Consider the following 16,430-nt stretch of genomic DNA (forward strand, 5'->3'; position numbering starts at 1 on the left):
CTGAGTCCCCTAACAGGCCAGACACCAGGGCCTTGAGAGCATGCTGGAAGCTGCCCAGTCCCTGGTATGGCGGGCTTGGACCAGAACAGGGGTCCAACCTGCTGCGAGGCATTCCCACAGAATAAAAAGCAGAGGAGAGCCCGGCCTTCCCAGGGAGGGGCAGTGCCCCCCACACCCGGAATGTCGACAGCTCAGGGAGCTCTGAAGTACAATAAAGGCCTCCGTGGTCACCGATGCTTCTCTTGCTCAGTCTTTCTAAAAGGCTGTCCCCCCTCATTCCTCTCAGCTGGGCTGAGCAGGAAGGGGAAGCCCCTCCTCTGCCCTCAGCTGCTCTGCAGACACCACCACTGGGTGCAGGGCTCCCCCTGCTAAGCCTGGAAGCCCAGGATGGGGGGGCAGCCCATCTGCGCCTGCCAGTCACTGCCCCAGGGAACGTGGCCCCAGGGCTGGCTGCTGGGCAGGAGTGCCAGAGTGGCTTCTGGGCCAGGGTGAGCAGAGGGCGGGCAGCTGGCAGGAGAAGCACTTGCCTAAAAATAAGCCAGGGAGACCGGGGCCTGCTCAGGCGTCTCATCTTTGCCTCTGACAGTGGGACAGGAGAGAAGGCAACGGGCCCAGAAAGCACAAGGGTTAGGACAGACTTGAACCCTTCAAGGGCACTGTTTCTCAAGCCCTCAGAACACAGACGAGGCTTTCAAACAGCAGGAGGTCAAGAGCAGCAGTGCCTGGTCGTCAGGGGTCGGCCAAGGCTGTCCAGGGCCTGGCGTGGCCTGCCATGTGCGAGGTCTTCCCCTATAATCACAGGTGGGGCTGCTGCCAGCATCTAGAGGTGCAAGGGTGCAGCCCCTTCACTTAGCCAAGTGTCCTCAATGCCACAGTGCCTGTCACCCGTGGTCTCTCTGCCCATCTTACACAGGCCCAAGTACAAGTTCACTGGAGTCCCAGCCGGATCCACAGGCTCCCTGGTGTGAGGGCTCAGATGCAACCACCAGTCTCCCGCTTCCTCAGGGAGGTGGTGTGCACCACCGTGCTCCCCTGCAGGGTGGCAGTGCTCTCACCAGAGAGACTGACCCCGACCCTGGCTGGACCAGGGAGCACCAGGCTCCCCTGTGCCACTGCCTCAGGTCCAGCCAGAGCCTGGAAGCCTCACATCGGCCTAGTCGCCATCATCAGCGGGGTGAAGAGGCCCAGGCTTTGGATAAAGGAGAGCCAGGATGTGGGGGGGGGGAATGGCTGGATACCAGTGGCCAAGCCATGGCTGTCAGGACGCAAGGTCATAGACCTTCTGACTCCCTCTCGCTCTGCGCAGGCCTGTTGAGCAGCTCGAATGTGTCTTCTACCACCTGCCACAGGCAGTTGTCCAGCGGGAACTCATTGTCCACCAGGTTGACCAGGAAGTAGTTGTCGTGGATGTACTGGATGATCATGCGGGACGGGGACTCCTCGTCATATAGCTTGCCCCACCTCTCGATCCACAGGGCGAAGGCCTCATCCTACACATGCACATGTGGGTGTGCGCGCGCACACACACGTACATGCACACACAGGCAAGGTCAACAGGACTGCCCTCGGGTCAGGGACCCCTGCGCAGCACTCCAAGGGCTTCTGCCCTTCGGAACATGTCCAGGAGCAGAACAAGGCCCCTCCCAACATCTTTCCCGCCTGGCTCAGAAGTAAACGTGTGTGAGCATGTGGCCTTGAAGGCCAAGTCTGCTGGCCCTGGGGGTGTGGCCTTCAGCCCCTCAGTTGGGATAGGGCATACCACCTGCCCAGGGTCCTCAAGGAGGGCAAGGCAGGCCCGCCCCCTCCCCTCACTCCTTTACCTTCCAGAACATGAAGCTGACAGGATCCACCACCGTAGGCTGGATGATCTCCCGCCCAGGGAAGATGCCCCATGTGACCGCGTTGGGCCGAAGTTCAGGGGCGTTGGTGACATTCTCACCCTAAAGGGGCACTGAGTCAGGGAGGCAGGTCTGGGCATCTGCAGCCCTTTACTGCCCGAGGCTTTCGAGCTCCTGGGACTGCTCTGGGCTTAGCACCCCACCGTGCCTCCACCTGCTCCTCCTGCCCGCAGCTGAGTGGCACTGCTGTCCCTGCCAACCCGAAACCCAGAGTTGTTCTGGGCAGTTTACTCTCATTGCTGCTCCAGGCAGCCTCTGTGCCCAGCTGCCTGACCGCTCGCGCTGTCTGCCACTTCTGAATGCCACGCGGTCTGTTTCCCACCTGGGACCACCACGGAGGCCTTGGTGAGCACCCCTGGCTCTGGCCTCCTGCCCGTTAGCCACATAGCTGTCCACCGTGACCTGCCTGAAGTGGTACGGGGGGCTCAGCCAAGCCACTCCACCACTGGAGGAAGACCCCCACCTGCCTCTAGGGAACCTCAGATTCCAGGCAGGACCATCAGTACCCCTGGGATTACTTGACTCTGCTGCACCTCCTTGCCCTGTGCCCTGCATCTCCCAAGATGGTGCAGCTTGACCTCTGACATCCTCTGCGCTTTCCCTGGACACTTACTCCCTGTTGGCCAAGTCCTCGCCTGGCCTCCTAGCTCTGACATCCTCCTCTGCCCTCAGCCTCCTACAGAGCTTCACTCTCTCCCTTGCACTGAGTTGTCATCACCATGTGTCCGTCTCCCTCCCAGGATGGGTGCCCTGCGCCAAGGTCTGCCCGTGTCTTGCCCTGCGCAGGGTGCCTGGCCACGCTAGTGATGCGCACTGCTCCAGGCGGGCAGGTGGGCAGGCCTACCTTCACGTCCACGATATGGTAGTGGACCCGGAGCTCGTACTTCTTCAGCACCTGCAGAAGGGCCTCCACGGTCTCGCGGGAAGTGAAGAACTCCAGGTAGGCCTGTGGGAGGTGGGCGCCCATCATGCAAACCCCCTCTCGCCAGGCACCCATGGCCAGTGCTGCTAGGCATGCTCCTTGTCTCCAGCCTGCCCTGCCCATCTGGAGAGGGGCCCCACAACATGTGCACAAGACTCTGAGGGCATCAGGGCTAGAGGTGGCCCCGTAACTGAGTATGAAATGCGGAGCTGGTGAAGCCGGAGGTGGAGGGGACTAGCACACGAGGCTTCAGTTGGGACAGATCCAGGGTCATCTGCCACCTGTCCAGCCACTGGGGAGAAGCATATCTGGAGATGAACGGAGGTTTACCCACTACCAAGCTAAGGGGTGGCAGAGGCCTGATCCATCCCGCCCTTCCCAGTCACTGAGCTAAAATGTTCGTAACACTGTCAGGTGGGCACTTCACCCCAAGGAGCTAGTGTTGGGGAAGTTGGCTGCCTACACTGACAGCGAACAGCAGAGCTAGTGCCCAGGGCCAGGGCCAGGGATCACGGGCTGCAGCTCAGAATGCAGTTTAACTCCAGCAGCTGCCCACCTGGCCTCGGGGCAGCAGCTCCCTGAGAGTGGCCACTCCCATGTTCCTTCCAGGGGCGGAGCCTTTCCATGCTGATCGAATTCTGACCCAAAACATGAAATACATCCCATTACAGAAGACAGAAGTGAAGGCTGAGAGGCCAGGGGTCCGGCTGCCCAGGGCTGGCTGATTGGAAGGGTCAGCACCTGGCCACTCTGTCCACTGTCTTTCAAAACGAAAGGCCCAGGAGAGAAAGACCAGAGCTGTGCCCAACCTCCCGAGAACCTGGGGGTGCTGGCAGAGTGGGGCAGCCTGGGCATCTCCACCGTACCTTTTGGAAGACATAGCCCCCGCTGGGGCCCCAGCCCACGACGGGGTCAGAGGACGGCTTCCCGTTGATGTTGGGCTGGGAGTTGATGGTGAGGACGCCCCGCTGGTTCACGCGCAGCAGCTCCTCCCTCATCAGGCTGGTCTCGGCGGCCAGGGGCTCGTCGTTCCAGGGCAGGCAGGTCACCTGGCAGGGAGGGTGAGCTGGGCTGGCAGCCCCTCCCCAACTCGCCCTCCTCCCCCTGCTGAGGCTCCGCGTCCACCATGTGGACGGGCTGGCATAGGTCGGAGCTGTCCAAGTCCATGATCTGGCCTACGGCTGGGGACAGGGCCCCCCACCTCTGCTCACCTTGTGGCCATGCCGGTTTGGCTCCCCCGAGAGGTAGTGTGCGAAGACCTCGAAGACGCTCTCCTCGCTGCACAGCTCCTCCCCCCACATCTTCAGCAGCTCCTCCCGGGGGGACTTGCTTTTCAGGTAGAAGAGGTAGTAGTCCCGCAGCTCCCCGAAGGCTGGCGAGGACGAGTTGCCCCTGGCAGGGAGGTGCCCCAAGGTCAGGGCACCCCCCTGCCCCGGGCTCCTGGCAGGGAAGGTGCCACCGCGTGCCCAGGAGGACACTCCTGCGAGTCCTGCCCGGCTCCTCCCGGGCACAGGATCTCCCGCAGGAGCGTCTGCAGGGGCTCACCAGCGGCCATTGGGAAACTCATCCCAGTCCTGGGTGCGGTAGATGTAGCTCTTTGGTCTGGAAGCCCAAAAGATGGGACGCACATCTTCTTCCCGGCGCTTGGGGTGGGCGCTGATAGCCCAGGGCAGGGGACGCCTGGTGAGGACGGAGACAGACAGGACAAGGAACTGGCGTAAGGAGCAGGAGGAGGTGGCGCAGCACTGAACCTGGCTTCTCAGACCTGGCTCTGGACCTCCAGCCAGGGCAGCTCCCGGCGTCCCAGCACTCGGAGGCTGAGGCAGGAGGCTCACTTGAGCCCAGGAGTTCTGAGGCCAGTGTGGGCAACAGCAATAGTGAGTCCTGGTCTCAAATCAAAAAAACCATGTGTACCAGGCATGGAGTGTCAAATAACCCCTTTGAGGAGTGTAGTTGAATTTATGCAACCGATGTGTCAGAGTTACCAAATTGGTGTGGTGTTATCACCCTGTACTCAAAAATTCTTGAAGATCTGAAGAGCCTGTGGTTATGTGGCTCTTTTCTATCTATCCACATTTGCTGTATTAGAAACTAGAAGTGAGGCCAGGCATGGTGGTACACACCTGTAATCCCAGCTACTCGGGAGGCTGACTCAGGAGGATCACAAGTTCCAGGCCAGCCTGGGCAACTTAGTGAGACCCTGTCTCAAAACAAAAATAAAAAGGGCTGGGGGTCTAACTCAGCGGTAGAGCACCCCTGGTTCAGTCCCCAGTACCACAAAAATGTAAGAAAATGAACCTTGAGCTACACGGGGTGCTCTCTGAGGAGAGTGAGAGCCAGGGCAGCCGTGGTGCAGGAAGGCTTCTGTGCCACCACGGGCCGCACTGCCCTGACACCGCTCTGACTCTCCCTGGGTCTCCCCAAGCCTCCACCCTCACCTGGGGTCCTCAGTCCACAGGCCCAGGCGCTTTAGCACCTCTGTGGTGGCCACCTCGCGGTTGAGAGTGTAGAAGTGGAGGCCAGGCACCAGGCCACTGGCCAGAAGCTCCCGGCACAGGCTCACGGCCAGCTCGATGCCATAGTTGCGGATGGCAGCATCGTTGTCTTTGATGGGCTCGATCACATCCTTGATCTCCTGCGGCACCTCCAGCTTGGACAGCTTCATGAGCTGCCGGAGGGAGGAGTAGCCCTGTCCAAGACACGGGGCTGTGGGGTCAGTTCCCAGCCCACCCCTCCGACACCCCTCTCCCCTTTCCCAGCCCCCACCAGGCCTCCCACAACTGCAGCGTCATGTTGGGGGATGGCAGGGTATGCCCGGGCCTGTCCCGCTTCCTCCACTCTCTGCAGAGTTCAGCAGCTGCCCACAGCATTCCTGCCACCAGCCTGGCCAGCCCTCGAGCCCAAGACGTGATAACACAGTGGCCATCGAACCCAGCCACTCCCAAGAAGTAAAGGGCAGATTCCCAGGCCCACACCAGGTTTGTGACATCAGAACTCCTGAGCGGGCCTAGGACCAGGCTGTGGGAAAAGCTTATCCGATGGATCTGATGTCAGCCAACTCTGGGGAACACGGACTTTAGCAAAATTTATGAGTTATAATCCCTTTTGTCAGTAGGTCACAACACAGCAGGACCCTTGACAGGCACTGTTGCAGGGGGCGTGGGGTCAGAGGCAACCAAAACCAGGCAGCCAGACACCCCTGGGCAAGACACCCAGGAGCAGCGCGGAGAAACTAGAGCATGAGCCAGCGCCCTCCCCAGAGCCCTGGCCTGTGCTGGGACGGTGGGTGCCGGGGGACAGCTCCCTGGACCCTCACCTGAATAGGGAAGATCCCGGGGAGGATGGGGCAGGTGATGCCCGTTGCAGCGCAGGCCTTGACAAAGTGGAAGAAGGTGTTGGCCTCGAAGAAGAGCTGGGTGATGATGAAGTCGGCGCCTGCCGAGACCTTCTCCTTCAAGTGCTTCAGGTCGTCCTCAAAGCTCTGTGCGTCTGGGTGGCCTTTGGGGTAACCTGCCAAAAGGGACAAGTGTAGGAAGGAACTGGCCTGTACCTGCTCAAGGTGCATGGTAGAGACACCAGAGACCCTGGGAGCAGAGTCCCTGGTTTCGTTCTGCACTGGCACCTTCCAACAGCACAGTGTGGACAGGTGACGTGGGCAGCTGGGTCACGTCTGATGTGCCCCCGACCCTGGAGATGACTTTCATGGGAGGCAGCCGGCAGTCACTGTGTCCAAGGCGTGGGGTGGATTGCTCCAGATGCCTCAACCAGCCAAGCAAATCAGCCTGCACTGTGGCCATGGGCACAGGTATCACATTCAGCACTGGCTGAGCAGCTTCTGGGGTTCTGGGCTTGACTTTTGTAAAAAACATTGTTTTTGCACGGTGGCATACGCCTAAAATCCCAGCAGCTTGGGAGGCTGAGGCAGGAGGATCGAAAGTTCAATACCAGCCTCAGCAAAAAGAGAGGTGTTAAGCAACTCCGTGAGACCCTGTCTCTAAATAATGTTCTGCCATGACCTTGAGCCAGAGCAACGTCTAAAACCATGAGCCCCAGTAAACTGTTCCTTCTCCAAACTGTTATTGTCAGGTATTTTGGTCACAGCAACGGAAACCTAACATTACATGAAGAATTTTTAAAAAGTAGAGCAGTTTCACTTTAGGAAGTGAAGAGAGAAGACAGTAGTGACTTTCACATGTCTAAAGTCCATTGTGGGGAAAAGGATTCACCTGAGTGGAGCTCTGTATCATCCTGATTGCTCCTGATGGCAGAACCAGTACCCATGTCAGCCCTGCAACTAGCTCCCAAGTCTGAACATATTGGGACAGCAGGAAGGCCACATGCTGAGTGTGCAAAAGGTGGGGTTCTGAATTGCCTGTGAGGTGGGACCAGATGCCCTCTGGGATCCCTACTAGTTCTGTGAACTGACCCCTTCCCCACATGACTGCACTGGCTAGCAGCCTACAACCAGAAGGCAGGACTCTGAGCCAAACCGGGAGCAGATAAGAGACCTGGGCTGTTGGGAGGCCACACTGCTCTGCTGTGATAAGCAGTCCTGTTTCTGAAGCAACCCAGAGTCATCAAAAATGGACATAAAATCCGGGCACGGTGGCGCACATCTGTAATCCCAGCTACTTGGAAGGCTGAGGCAGGAGGATCACAAGTTTGAAGCCAGCCCTTACAACCTGGTAAGGCCCTGCCTCAAAATAAAAAATAGGAAGCGCTGAGGATGTGGCTCAGGGGCAGAGCATACCTGTTCAACCCTCAGGACTGAAAAACACAAAACCAAAGGAAAAAGCCAAATAAAAGTTGTTGTCTTAAGGAGTAAAGGGGCAAGGGGATACTTTCAATAGCAAAGCTACTTTTCCAGTAGGAAAAATCACATGGCTATAAAACAGTGTATCACCTACCAAACCCAGCACTTGGGGACACTGGGATTTTGCTCACTTTACCACATTCTCTCTCTACTATGAGCAGCTTGGGGCTGTTTGACCCAGTGATCTTCCTGTCACCCGCTTGATGATCACCAAAGCACAAAGCCACTCGGCGGCTGTACACTTGCAGCTTTGTGGTTCCACCGTGATCAGCCAGCACCCACGACAGAGCGACGGTGCGCAAGCGCAGGCCCAGTCACTGTCAGCATTAGAGCTGGGGAGCAGTGACACCAGGAACAGCTGGAGATGCCTCTTCTCTTCTTAACTCCTCATCAGGGCTTCCCAGTCATGCCTGCCTAGGGACCCCCTAGGGACTCATGTGGGTGACCTGATGACAGTAGGTGCTCCTGGCCAAATGCCAGGACTGTATTCTGTGACTGGACCAGGTGCAGCCAGCGATTGACAGAATTGTGCAGCAGGACAGAGGGTTATCAGCCCAAGTCACCTGCAACAAATAATTTTCTTAAAGCCAAATAGCTTATTTTTTAAAAATTCAGATTATTTGAGATGTTACTCCATAGCACAGCCATGCTTAGGTTAATATAAGTATGGTTTGATTTAGCCAGGTGTGGTGGCTCATGCCTGTAAACCTAGCAATTTGGAAGGTTGAGACAGGAAGATTAAAAGTCCGAGGCCACCCTCAGAAACTTGGGAAGATCCTGTCTCCAAAAATAAAAAGGGCTGAGGATGGAGCTCAGTGGTAGAGCACCCCTGTGTTCAATCCTTAGTACGGCCCCCACCCCCAAAAAAGCATTATTTTCCAAAAAAAATTTAAGACATCCCAAATCAATCCAGGGACCTCTTGTGTCCCTGGCCAAAATGGCCTCACCATACCTGTTCCCTGTTTGAGAAGCTGAAGGCCCAATTCCAGCAAGTAGGGGTGGAGGGGAGGCCATGGTATTTGTCCTCCTGGCCGTAGACAACGGAGCTAGTGTTGAACCAATCCCACTCCCTCTCCTGGGATTTTGGAATTGACCCTGAGACCTGTGAATCAGTCTGGGACAGTGGTTGGAAATGACACCTCATACATTCAGAATCAGGTCATATGCATAACCCCCAGATCTACGGGAGGAAGCAGAGATGGGAAACCTGCAGCTTCCCCCAGAGAGCTGGTTCCTGACCAGGTTCCAGTGCCTTGTGAATTCTGGCATCACTTCCTCAACTTGGGTTCTAGGAGTCCTTGTCCCCCTGGAATCTTCATGATAAATCTCTTTTACTGTAGAGTAGAGGGCTGGGGAGCAGGCTGGGAGCATGCAAAGTAGAGGGACAAAAGCTCAGGGGCAGTGGCAGGCCTGGGAGGGCAGCAGGTAACAGGATAAGCTAAGTACAGCATGAAATTCACCTCTGCACGTCCTTCAACCAGCGCCGTCCTGAACCCGGGCTCTCTAGCCTCCCTCTCTTTCTCCACCCACCTGGATGCTCCAGCCACTCACCTGCCACACAGATGTCAAAGTAGTCCCCAAACTCACTTCGGATGTGCTTCACGAGGTCTGCAGCATAGCTGAAGCCCCCCTCCTCAGTTTCCCACTGGTCACCTATGGGGTCTGCAGGGTTGGTAGAGGTCATGGTCAGCAGCTCTTGTCTGACTTCCAAAGAGCCTTTTGCTCCCTCTAACTACCCTGATACCCGGGGCTGTGAGCTCCCAAAGGCAGAGGCTGCGCAGTGCCTAGCTCTGGGTCTCCTCTTCCTAGCCTAGCTCTGGCGCGTGGTGGAGGAAAGCAGCCAGCTGTCAATGTCTGCCGACTTCCTGTGAGTTTTACATGCCGCTCTCCACTGAGCACAGAGGACAGTGGTCCCTTGCCTGGCCCCGCTGCCCAGTGTGCACAAGTATCCTCTCCTGTGCCTCCTGCTCTCTTGAAGCTTCTGTTTCCTGTCTATCTCAAGTGAGAAGTGGTCCTGTGATGAGGAGCATGAGGCCACAAGATTCCTCCCAACCATCAGGGTCCCTCCTCCTGTTCCTGGGTGACCTGATGACAGTAGGTGCTCCTGGCCAAATGCCAGGACTGTATTCTGTGACTGGACCAGGTGCAGCCAGCGATTGACAGAATTGTGCAGCAGGACAGAGGGTTATCAGGCACCAGCGGCTCTCCCGCCTGGATTCCTATAACCAGCTGGGAGATGCAAGAGGCAGCCATGTCTGTGCAGTGCCCATGTAAACTCACTGCCCACAATGCCCAGAGGCTGTGGGCAAGGAGGAGCCCTGAGATGCTCAGGATGGGCCCCAGGGAAAATAAAGGATTGCTCCAGGGACAGGTGAGGCCTTTGGGAAAGCAAGAACCCAGAGAGGAGGGGAGTGCTGGCTCCACACCTCCCCTCAGCGCCAAGATGTTCTTCAGGCCCAGCTGCTTGGCTTTGTGCAGATGGCCCGTGATCTCCTCCGGGCACTGCCGGCAGCAGGTCATGTGCAGAATGGTTTCCAGGCCACAGTAGTTCACAGCGGTACTGGCAATCATCATGGAGGAGGTCTCCTTGTCTGATCCAGGGTCCCCTGCTGGGTGCCAGGTCACATCAATGAAGAGGGGACCACCTGCTGCCATCTGGTCAAACCTGTAGGGGATTTCTTTCTAAAAAGGTGTTCCTGGGGAAGCACAGCCTTTACACCTCCCCATGGGGCCTGGGAGCTGAGGAGGCACAGCATGCAAGTTGGGAGTCAGAGCAGCCTGCATTCACCTCCCCCACAGTCACTTATAGCCATATGATCCTGGGCAAATGACATGATCTCTCTGAGCCTCAGTTTCCTCCCTTATTAGATGTTGCAGGTGACATTACCTACTCATAACAGCCCCCTGAGAAACATGGCAAACAGCTCCATAGCTCTCAGTAGGAGCCTGGAGTACACAGCAAGCCCTCAGCAAGCGCCAGTGCTGTGTGCCACGCAGCCACCCTAGCCATCTCGGGGACTCTAGGCATTTGGATGGTCACGAGTAAGGCTCTCAGTGGCAGGCAGAGCCTCATTCTAGGAACAGGAAAAAGAGGGTGAGCAGGCACAAGATGCTTTTGTGCTGCCTCTCTGGCCACAGGACAGCAGCCAGCAGTCCTGGAGAGCAAGGCCGAGTGCCCAAAGCAGACTAGAAGCCTGCACAGGCACCCGTGTCACAACCTACGACAGTGTAATTAAACATCTTTGTATCTCTAAACCTCATAACCTTGGAGCGACACATGTGAAGTGCAAACAGTAAAAGCCACACATTTACAAAAAGGAACTGAATTCATAAAGTGCTAGCATAATTAATTAAGTTGGCATTGCTAGCTTGAGAAGCATAATCCCAATTTCCAATTTGCTGAAAACATTCTCTGAATTGCTGCTTTGTGACTTCCTAAAGCACTCATGATCCAGCCCCAAGATCTGCCAAAACATGTAGTCTAAGAGAATCAACTTTTTTAACTCATTGGGGAGTGTGTCTAAAATTATCTGAGGCTGGGGAGGGACATTCAGATAACTGAGAAGTCACAGATCAACAGCCTCTCTGGCCGCTGCTCTCTTCTGCCCCCTCTGGCTGCCTTTTCCTGCCGGGTTAAAGTGCAGCCCAGACAGCCCGGCTGACAGCTCCCGCTCAGCCCAGCCTCCCAGCAGCTCACCTGGCGATGAGGTTGGCAGCTCCCTCGGCTGTTCGAGGAGGGAAGAATTCCAGGGAGAACCACTTGTCACCAGATTCCATCCTCCGCCTCATCTTCTCCCGGAGTCTCTCATGCCGCTCGGGATCCAGGCTGGGGGTGGAGCACCTCGAACCATCTCTGGAGCTCTCACTGCCACTGCTGCTACCCTCCGAGTGGGCGGTGGGGCCGCCAAGTCCTCCGGTCTCCATGGCCCGTCTCCTGCTGCACAGGGTGGGGCAGGGGGCCTCAGAAGGCGGGCAGCCAAGCACCAGGCACATCCAGGCACCTGAGTGCAGGTTCAAGCGAGGGAGGAGGGAAGGCGGGTAAGGCTGCAGCTGCCCCTGCCCCGGCTCCAGGCTCCACAGCCACCGTCTGCGCGGCCCCACTCAGAGCTCTTCCTTCTGCTGCTGCCTGGCTCCCGGCATGACAACCCCCACCCCACACTGAAACCCTTGGTGACAGCTACCTGATGGAGGGTGGCACAGACCACCTCATGCTGCCTGATGCCCACATTTCTAGCGGGCGGCAGCGGAGCTGAGCTGGGAGGACTCTGGCTTTTCAATGTTTCATTTCTGTCAGCTTAGACCCAGAGTGAGGAGGGACAGGAACAGAGGAACCTTCCCTCAGCGGGTATGCCCAACTGGGCGGAGCTGTGACAAAGGAAGAGCCCTGCGCTAAGCTGGGGCCTTCAAGGGGCGGGGTCAAGGTTTCCAGGCTCCAGGGAGAGCTGAGGCGCCAGTGAGAAGGCGGATGGAGGAGGGGGACATTGGAAGGAGAGTGCACAGGCTGGAGAAGGCTGGGGGTGGCTGCATTGAGGCCCCAGACCTTCAGGGTCACGGGATCCCCCTCCAAAGAAGGAACGGCTTGGCTGGCTGGGCTGGCCCTGCCTGGAACATCTCCTGTTACAGTTTCAGTTTGTGGGCAAGAAGGAAGGAGCCGGGGCTGAGGCAGCTGGATTTCCCCTGAGTTCATGCTACTTCAAAACTGTGTTGTGGGTTAGAACCTGACATTGGCTTTATTCTAAAAGGAGCCTGACCCAGGTTCAATAAGGACACGAATTTATTTCCAACTCAGAACAAAGGCTGTATGCCTGCCTGCACACTACTGAAGTCCAAGCAATCTGTGACTGCAGAGCCACCACATTCAAAGCCACGGCCAGGGCGACCACAGGCAGGCCAACAGGGCACCGTGCCATATGGCAGGTGAATGGGGGAAATGAGACAAATATTTTAAAATGAAACAAAACATTACTCTTGCATAGCAAAGGATATACACCCAATGGTGACACTGGTATGTGACATGGAGCAACACGAAAGACCAGGTTTCAGGAATGCCCACCCCTAAGCCGGTGTACTCAACCATTTTGGATCTGGACTGGAGAACCTGGTGAAATCACTGCTCCTCTCCTGAGACACATGAGTATGGGACACACAGACACACAGGTCACACTAGGGAACGTTGTCCCGTGCCCCACCGACATGCTCATTCTGATGACATGCTCATTCTGATTCCGACCTGAATCTCCAGATTCTCAGTGGGGAGTGAGGAAGGGGGGATGGCAGAGGAGCTGGCTGGCAGTCACTTGGGAGGGCCTTATCTACTGCTGCTGGAACCCAACCTGGAGAGGAGGGAGGAAGCTGGAGTATTTGCAAATGATCTGCTCTTTACACTAACTGCATTCCTGGTACATGCCAGGCACATGCCATGGGATGCTCTCCTTCAGCCAACTCCCACTGTAGCACCTAGGCAACAGGTTTGTCTCCGTCCTTCATCCTTGTTATGCTTGGGTACTAGGTGTCCCCAGAGAGCTCATGTGTGAGACAAGCAAGTAGGCTTAGAGGCGAAACAATTGGGTCATGAGAACCTTAACCCAATTAGTGCATTAAGCCCCTGATAGGGATAACAGGGGGGTAAGGAAGGCAGGTAGGGGTGTGGCGGGAAGAGGTGGGCCACTGGGGGCCTGCATTTGTGGTATGTATTTTGTATACAGTGAGTGGAGTCTCTGCTTCCTGATCACGTCCTGGGTGGCTTTTCGTCACCACACCCTTCTGTTCTGTTCTGTTCTGTTCCACTACATTGTTCTGTCTCACCTGGAGCCCGGAGGAATGAAGCCAGCTGACTTTGGACTGAGACCTCTGAAACTGTGAGGCCAAAATTCCCCTAATTGTTCTTGTCAGGTCTTTGGGTCACAACAGTGAAAAAGCTGATTGAAGAAGCCAGAATTAGACAGGCAGTCAGTGTAGATAGGTAAATCGAGTCAGGTCAGATCTAGGAGGCCAATTTTGAGTGAGTCTGGGAAGTTGGAGACTGTCCCCTGAGGGATCTTATCAAGAACCTGCCCCATGGGGCTGAGGATGTGGCTCAAGCGGTAGTGCGCTCTCCTGGCATGCGTGCGGCCCGGGTTCGATCCTCAGCACCACATACCAACAAAAAAAATGTTGTGTCCGCCGAGAACTAAAAATAAATATTAAAAATTCTCTCTCTCTCCTCTCTCACTCTCTCTTAAAAAAAAAAAAAAAGAACCTGCCCCTGCTCCAACCAGTTGCCAAGTAACCTGTTCCAGGAATTTCCCCTCCCTACAGGGAGCTACAAGGCTGTTGTCTACGCCATCCTGCCCTTCCCCCTTCATCCCTCCTATTTCCCACCTTTTGGCCATCCCACCGAACAGTTCCTGGGCCTAGTCACAGTTACATAGTCAGGAAGAAGAAAGATAAGGGGGGAAAAGGCAGGAGAACAAAGGAATCCTAGGACATATAAAAAGGGCAGAACACTTCACTTCTTCGGATACCAGCTTTGGCCCCCTTCTCCCTCCGGGGAGAAGCCTATGTTACCCCTTTTTAAGTAAACCCTGCTTCTGTGCTTGCCTCGGCCTTCTTCTCTGATGTTCAAACTTCAACATGTGGGGGAGCAGGACTCGTCACCAATAACCGGCGGTATCACTGACACACTCTTAGCTCCCTGAGATCAGGACCAGGTATCTTGCCTATGGCATCCCCAGGGACTGGCGCACAGTAGTCACAAGCCACACCAACGGACCAGGTCCTCACTCCATTCTCAAAACACCCCTCTGCCACTTACTGAGCTTTCAGAATGTGCCCAGCAGCAGGATACGAAATCCACTACTCCAGAGGGTGCCGGTGGACGTCCCTGCGCAGCAGGACGCAGTGGGCCCCAGACTGCGGCGCTAGTCCCTCGCTTCTGCAGGTGTTCGCAGGACTGGAAGCCGCCTAGGTGCCGAGTGGCCTGAGTGACGGGAATAGAGTCACTGGGTCACTGGCGGGGGTGCGGGGCCAGGCCGGTCCCAGGAACCTGGATCTCTCCTGGCTCCGGGTCCCTCCATCCCAGGGTCCCCCTGAAAGCAAGTCTTCGCCTCAGAGCTGGGGTCGCTGCGCTGGGAGCCACCGGGGATCCCACGAGTCCCGCGGAGAGGGCGCGCGGAAGGGACGGGCGGCCTCCAGCGCTCCTTGCCTCCACGCAGGTCCCGGGGGTGTCTCGGGCTCCGGGGCCTCCCCTTCCGGGCGACCCTGGCCGCGCCGTCACTCACCCGCGGGTCTCTGGTGTCTTGGAACGCCGGTCCGCAGCAGCTTGGCAGCCGCGGCGCTGCTCGTGGAGGGGGCGGGGCGCGGGCGTCGGTTGCCAAGGAGGAGGGACGCGAGGGCGGAACCGCGGGCGCCGGCGACCGGAAGCCCCGCCTCCAAGATGGCCGCGCCTGGAGGTCTTGCTGGAAGCTGTCCCTCTACCGTCATGTGACGCGGGCTCTCGCCCCACCCGTCTGCAGCCACTCCCAGTCTCCGTCCCCAAGCTCGAGAAGGCCACGTGACCCTCCCGGGGCCAGTCACGTGAGGCGTGGACCCTGGGTGGGAGGGGGGTTGGCAGAGTGGTCCGGAGTGGCAGCGAAGGAGGAAGATGGCGGGGTGCAGGGGGTCCCTGTGCTGCTGCTGCAGGTGGTGCTGCTGCTGCGGAGAGCGTGAGACCCGCACTCCCGAGGAGCTGGTAAGAAGCGGGCGGGGCCGGGCTGGGGAGGGGGCGGTTGCTAAGGGATGGCGAGAGGCGTTGCCGGGGGTGGGGCTGAGCCGAAATGGGCCCGCAGGTGGCAGCGGGTGGGGCCTAGGGACCGCAGCCTGGGCTCGGGAAGCATCTGCCCTGCTTAACGTGCAGAGCTTTTCTCATAAGCCCTCTTTGGAATCTGAAGGAGAATCCAGGCCAACTCCAATTATCTCATGTGTATTTTCTTTTATTGTCATCTGAAAGTATTTTTTAATGAAACAGGCCTGTTCAGAATGAGCCCCTTCCACAGGACTTTGTGCGCATCATACAGCCGGTTTAGTTTCTCCAGCCCTTTTTTGTTCTATCTCACCCTTTCTGGGTCACTGTAGATCCAGATTCCCCCTGCAAAACAACCAGGTGAAACTTGAGTTGTTGTGTCCCCAGAGTTGACAGATTACTTCTTTAGTCTAACAGTTTCCCAATTGTAGTATCCTGGCTACTTGGAGAGGTCCTTCTGATTTCAGGTTCAGCGCATTGTCAGATGGAGCCTGAATCCTCCGCCCCCACCTCTAAACTGGCAGTGGACATCTTTGAGGTGTCCTAAAAATGCCAGTGGTTATTTGGAGAATGTATCAATAGAAATGAAGAACTCAGCTGGATGACTAGATCTCCACCCACATGACTCCTCATCCTAAAAGGTTTTTTTGAGGTCTTGTTCCACTTTAATGGTGGCTCCAGCTGATTTAGAACTAGCAACTGATCAGATTTCAGTAAATATTTCTGCCTCTTTCTTCTCCTCTCTCTCTCTCTCTCTCTCTCTCTCTCTCTCTCTCTCTCTCTTTTTTTTTTGTACCAGAGATTGAACTCAGGGGCACTCCCCCACTGAGCCACATCCCCAGCCCTTTTTTTGTATTTTATTTAGAGACAGGGTCTCGCTGAGTTGCTTAGCTCCTCGCTGTTACTGAGGCTGGTGATGAACTCCCTATCCTCCTGTCTCAGCCTCCCAAACCTCTGGGATTACAGGTGCGCCATGGTGCCCAGCTTGCTTCCTTCCACTCTTAACCACTAAAAAGGTCTCCCTAATGTGGATCTGTT

The 16,430-nt window shown here is 56.6% G+C and overlaps 2 protein-coding genes across 14 annotated transcripts in view; one reads left to right on the forward strand and one right to left on the reverse strand.

Annotated features, from left to right (window-relative positions):
• Positions 1-553: 553 nt before the first annotated feature.
• On the reverse strand, positions 554-15,019 carry Mthfr (methylenetetrahydrofolate reductase). Of its 9 annotated transcripts, none has more exons than XM_021733482.3 (13): positions 14,893-15,019; positions 14,427-14,591; positions 11,331-11,570; positions 10,060-10,298; positions 9,185-9,295; positions 6,137-6,330; positions 5,259-5,509; positions 4,366-4,500; positions 4,032-4,212; positions 3,687-3,869; positions 2,743-2,844; positions 1,821-1,940; positions 554-1,490 (listed from the first exon to the last, which is right to left on the reverse strand). In XM_021733482.3, exons 3-13 carry the CDS (start codon positions 11,555-11,557, stop codon positions 1,272-1,274), a joined length of 1,962 nt encoding a protein of 653 aa, XP_021589157.2. In that variant the 5' UTR covers positions 11,558-11,570; positions 14,427-14,591; positions 14,893-15,019; the 3' UTR covers positions 554-1,271. The 9 variants fall into 9 exon arrangements, 8 of the variants coding, with proteins under 8 accessions (XP_021589157.2, XP_021589166.2, XP_013219858.2 ...); XR_013427410.1 differs by lacking the exons at positions 14,427-14,591; positions 14,893-15,019 and adding exons at positions 3,377-3,458; positions 11,815-12,003 and having other exon boundaries at positions 1,471-1,490; XM_021733491.3 differs by lacking the exon at positions 14,427-14,591 and having other exon boundaries at positions 14,893-15,003.
• Positions 15,020-15,207: 188 nt separating this feature from the next.
• The window catches only part of Clcn6 (chloride voltage-gated channel 6), a 31,227-nt gene continuing 30,004 nt past the window's right edge, over positions 15,208-16,430 (forward strand). For all 5 annotated transcript variants that reach the window (XM_005317463.5, XM_078025292.1, XM_021733504.3 and 2 more), the window contains exon 1: positions 15,208-15,341. In XM_005317463.5, coding sequence (XP_005317520.2) covers positions 15,255-15,341 — 87 coding nt within the window. In that variant the 5' untranslated portion in view covers positions 15,208-15,254. The remainder of the gene's footprint in view (positions 15,342-16,430) is intronic.

This window comes from Ictidomys tridecemlineatus, chromosome 11 (assembly GCF_052094955.1).
Source record: "Ictidomys tridecemlineatus isolate mIctTri1 chromosome 11, mIctTri1.hap1, whole genome shotgun sequence".
Lineage (NCBI taxonomy): Eukaryota > Metazoa > Chordata > Mammalia > Rodentia > Sciuridae > Ictidomys > Ictidomys tridecemlineatus.

What these genes read in the sequence shown, in the direction of transcription:
- Mthfr (XM_078025294.1), bottom strand. Translation starts at nt 11,626, where the DNA reads ATGTGCCTGGTGCTTGGCTGCCCGCCTTCTGAGGCCCCCTGCCCCACC. An exon ending in GCTGCCAACCTCATCGCCAG is followed by an intron (nt 10,299 to 11,330) that starts GTGAGCTGCTGG and finishes AATCCCCTACAG; the next exon opens with GTTTGACCAGATGGCAGCAG. An exon ending in CTTTGACATCTGTGTGGCAG is followed by an intron (nt 6,331 to 9,184) that starts GTGAGTGGCTGG and finishes CCCTTTTGGCAG; the next exon opens with GTTACCCCAAAGGCCACCCA.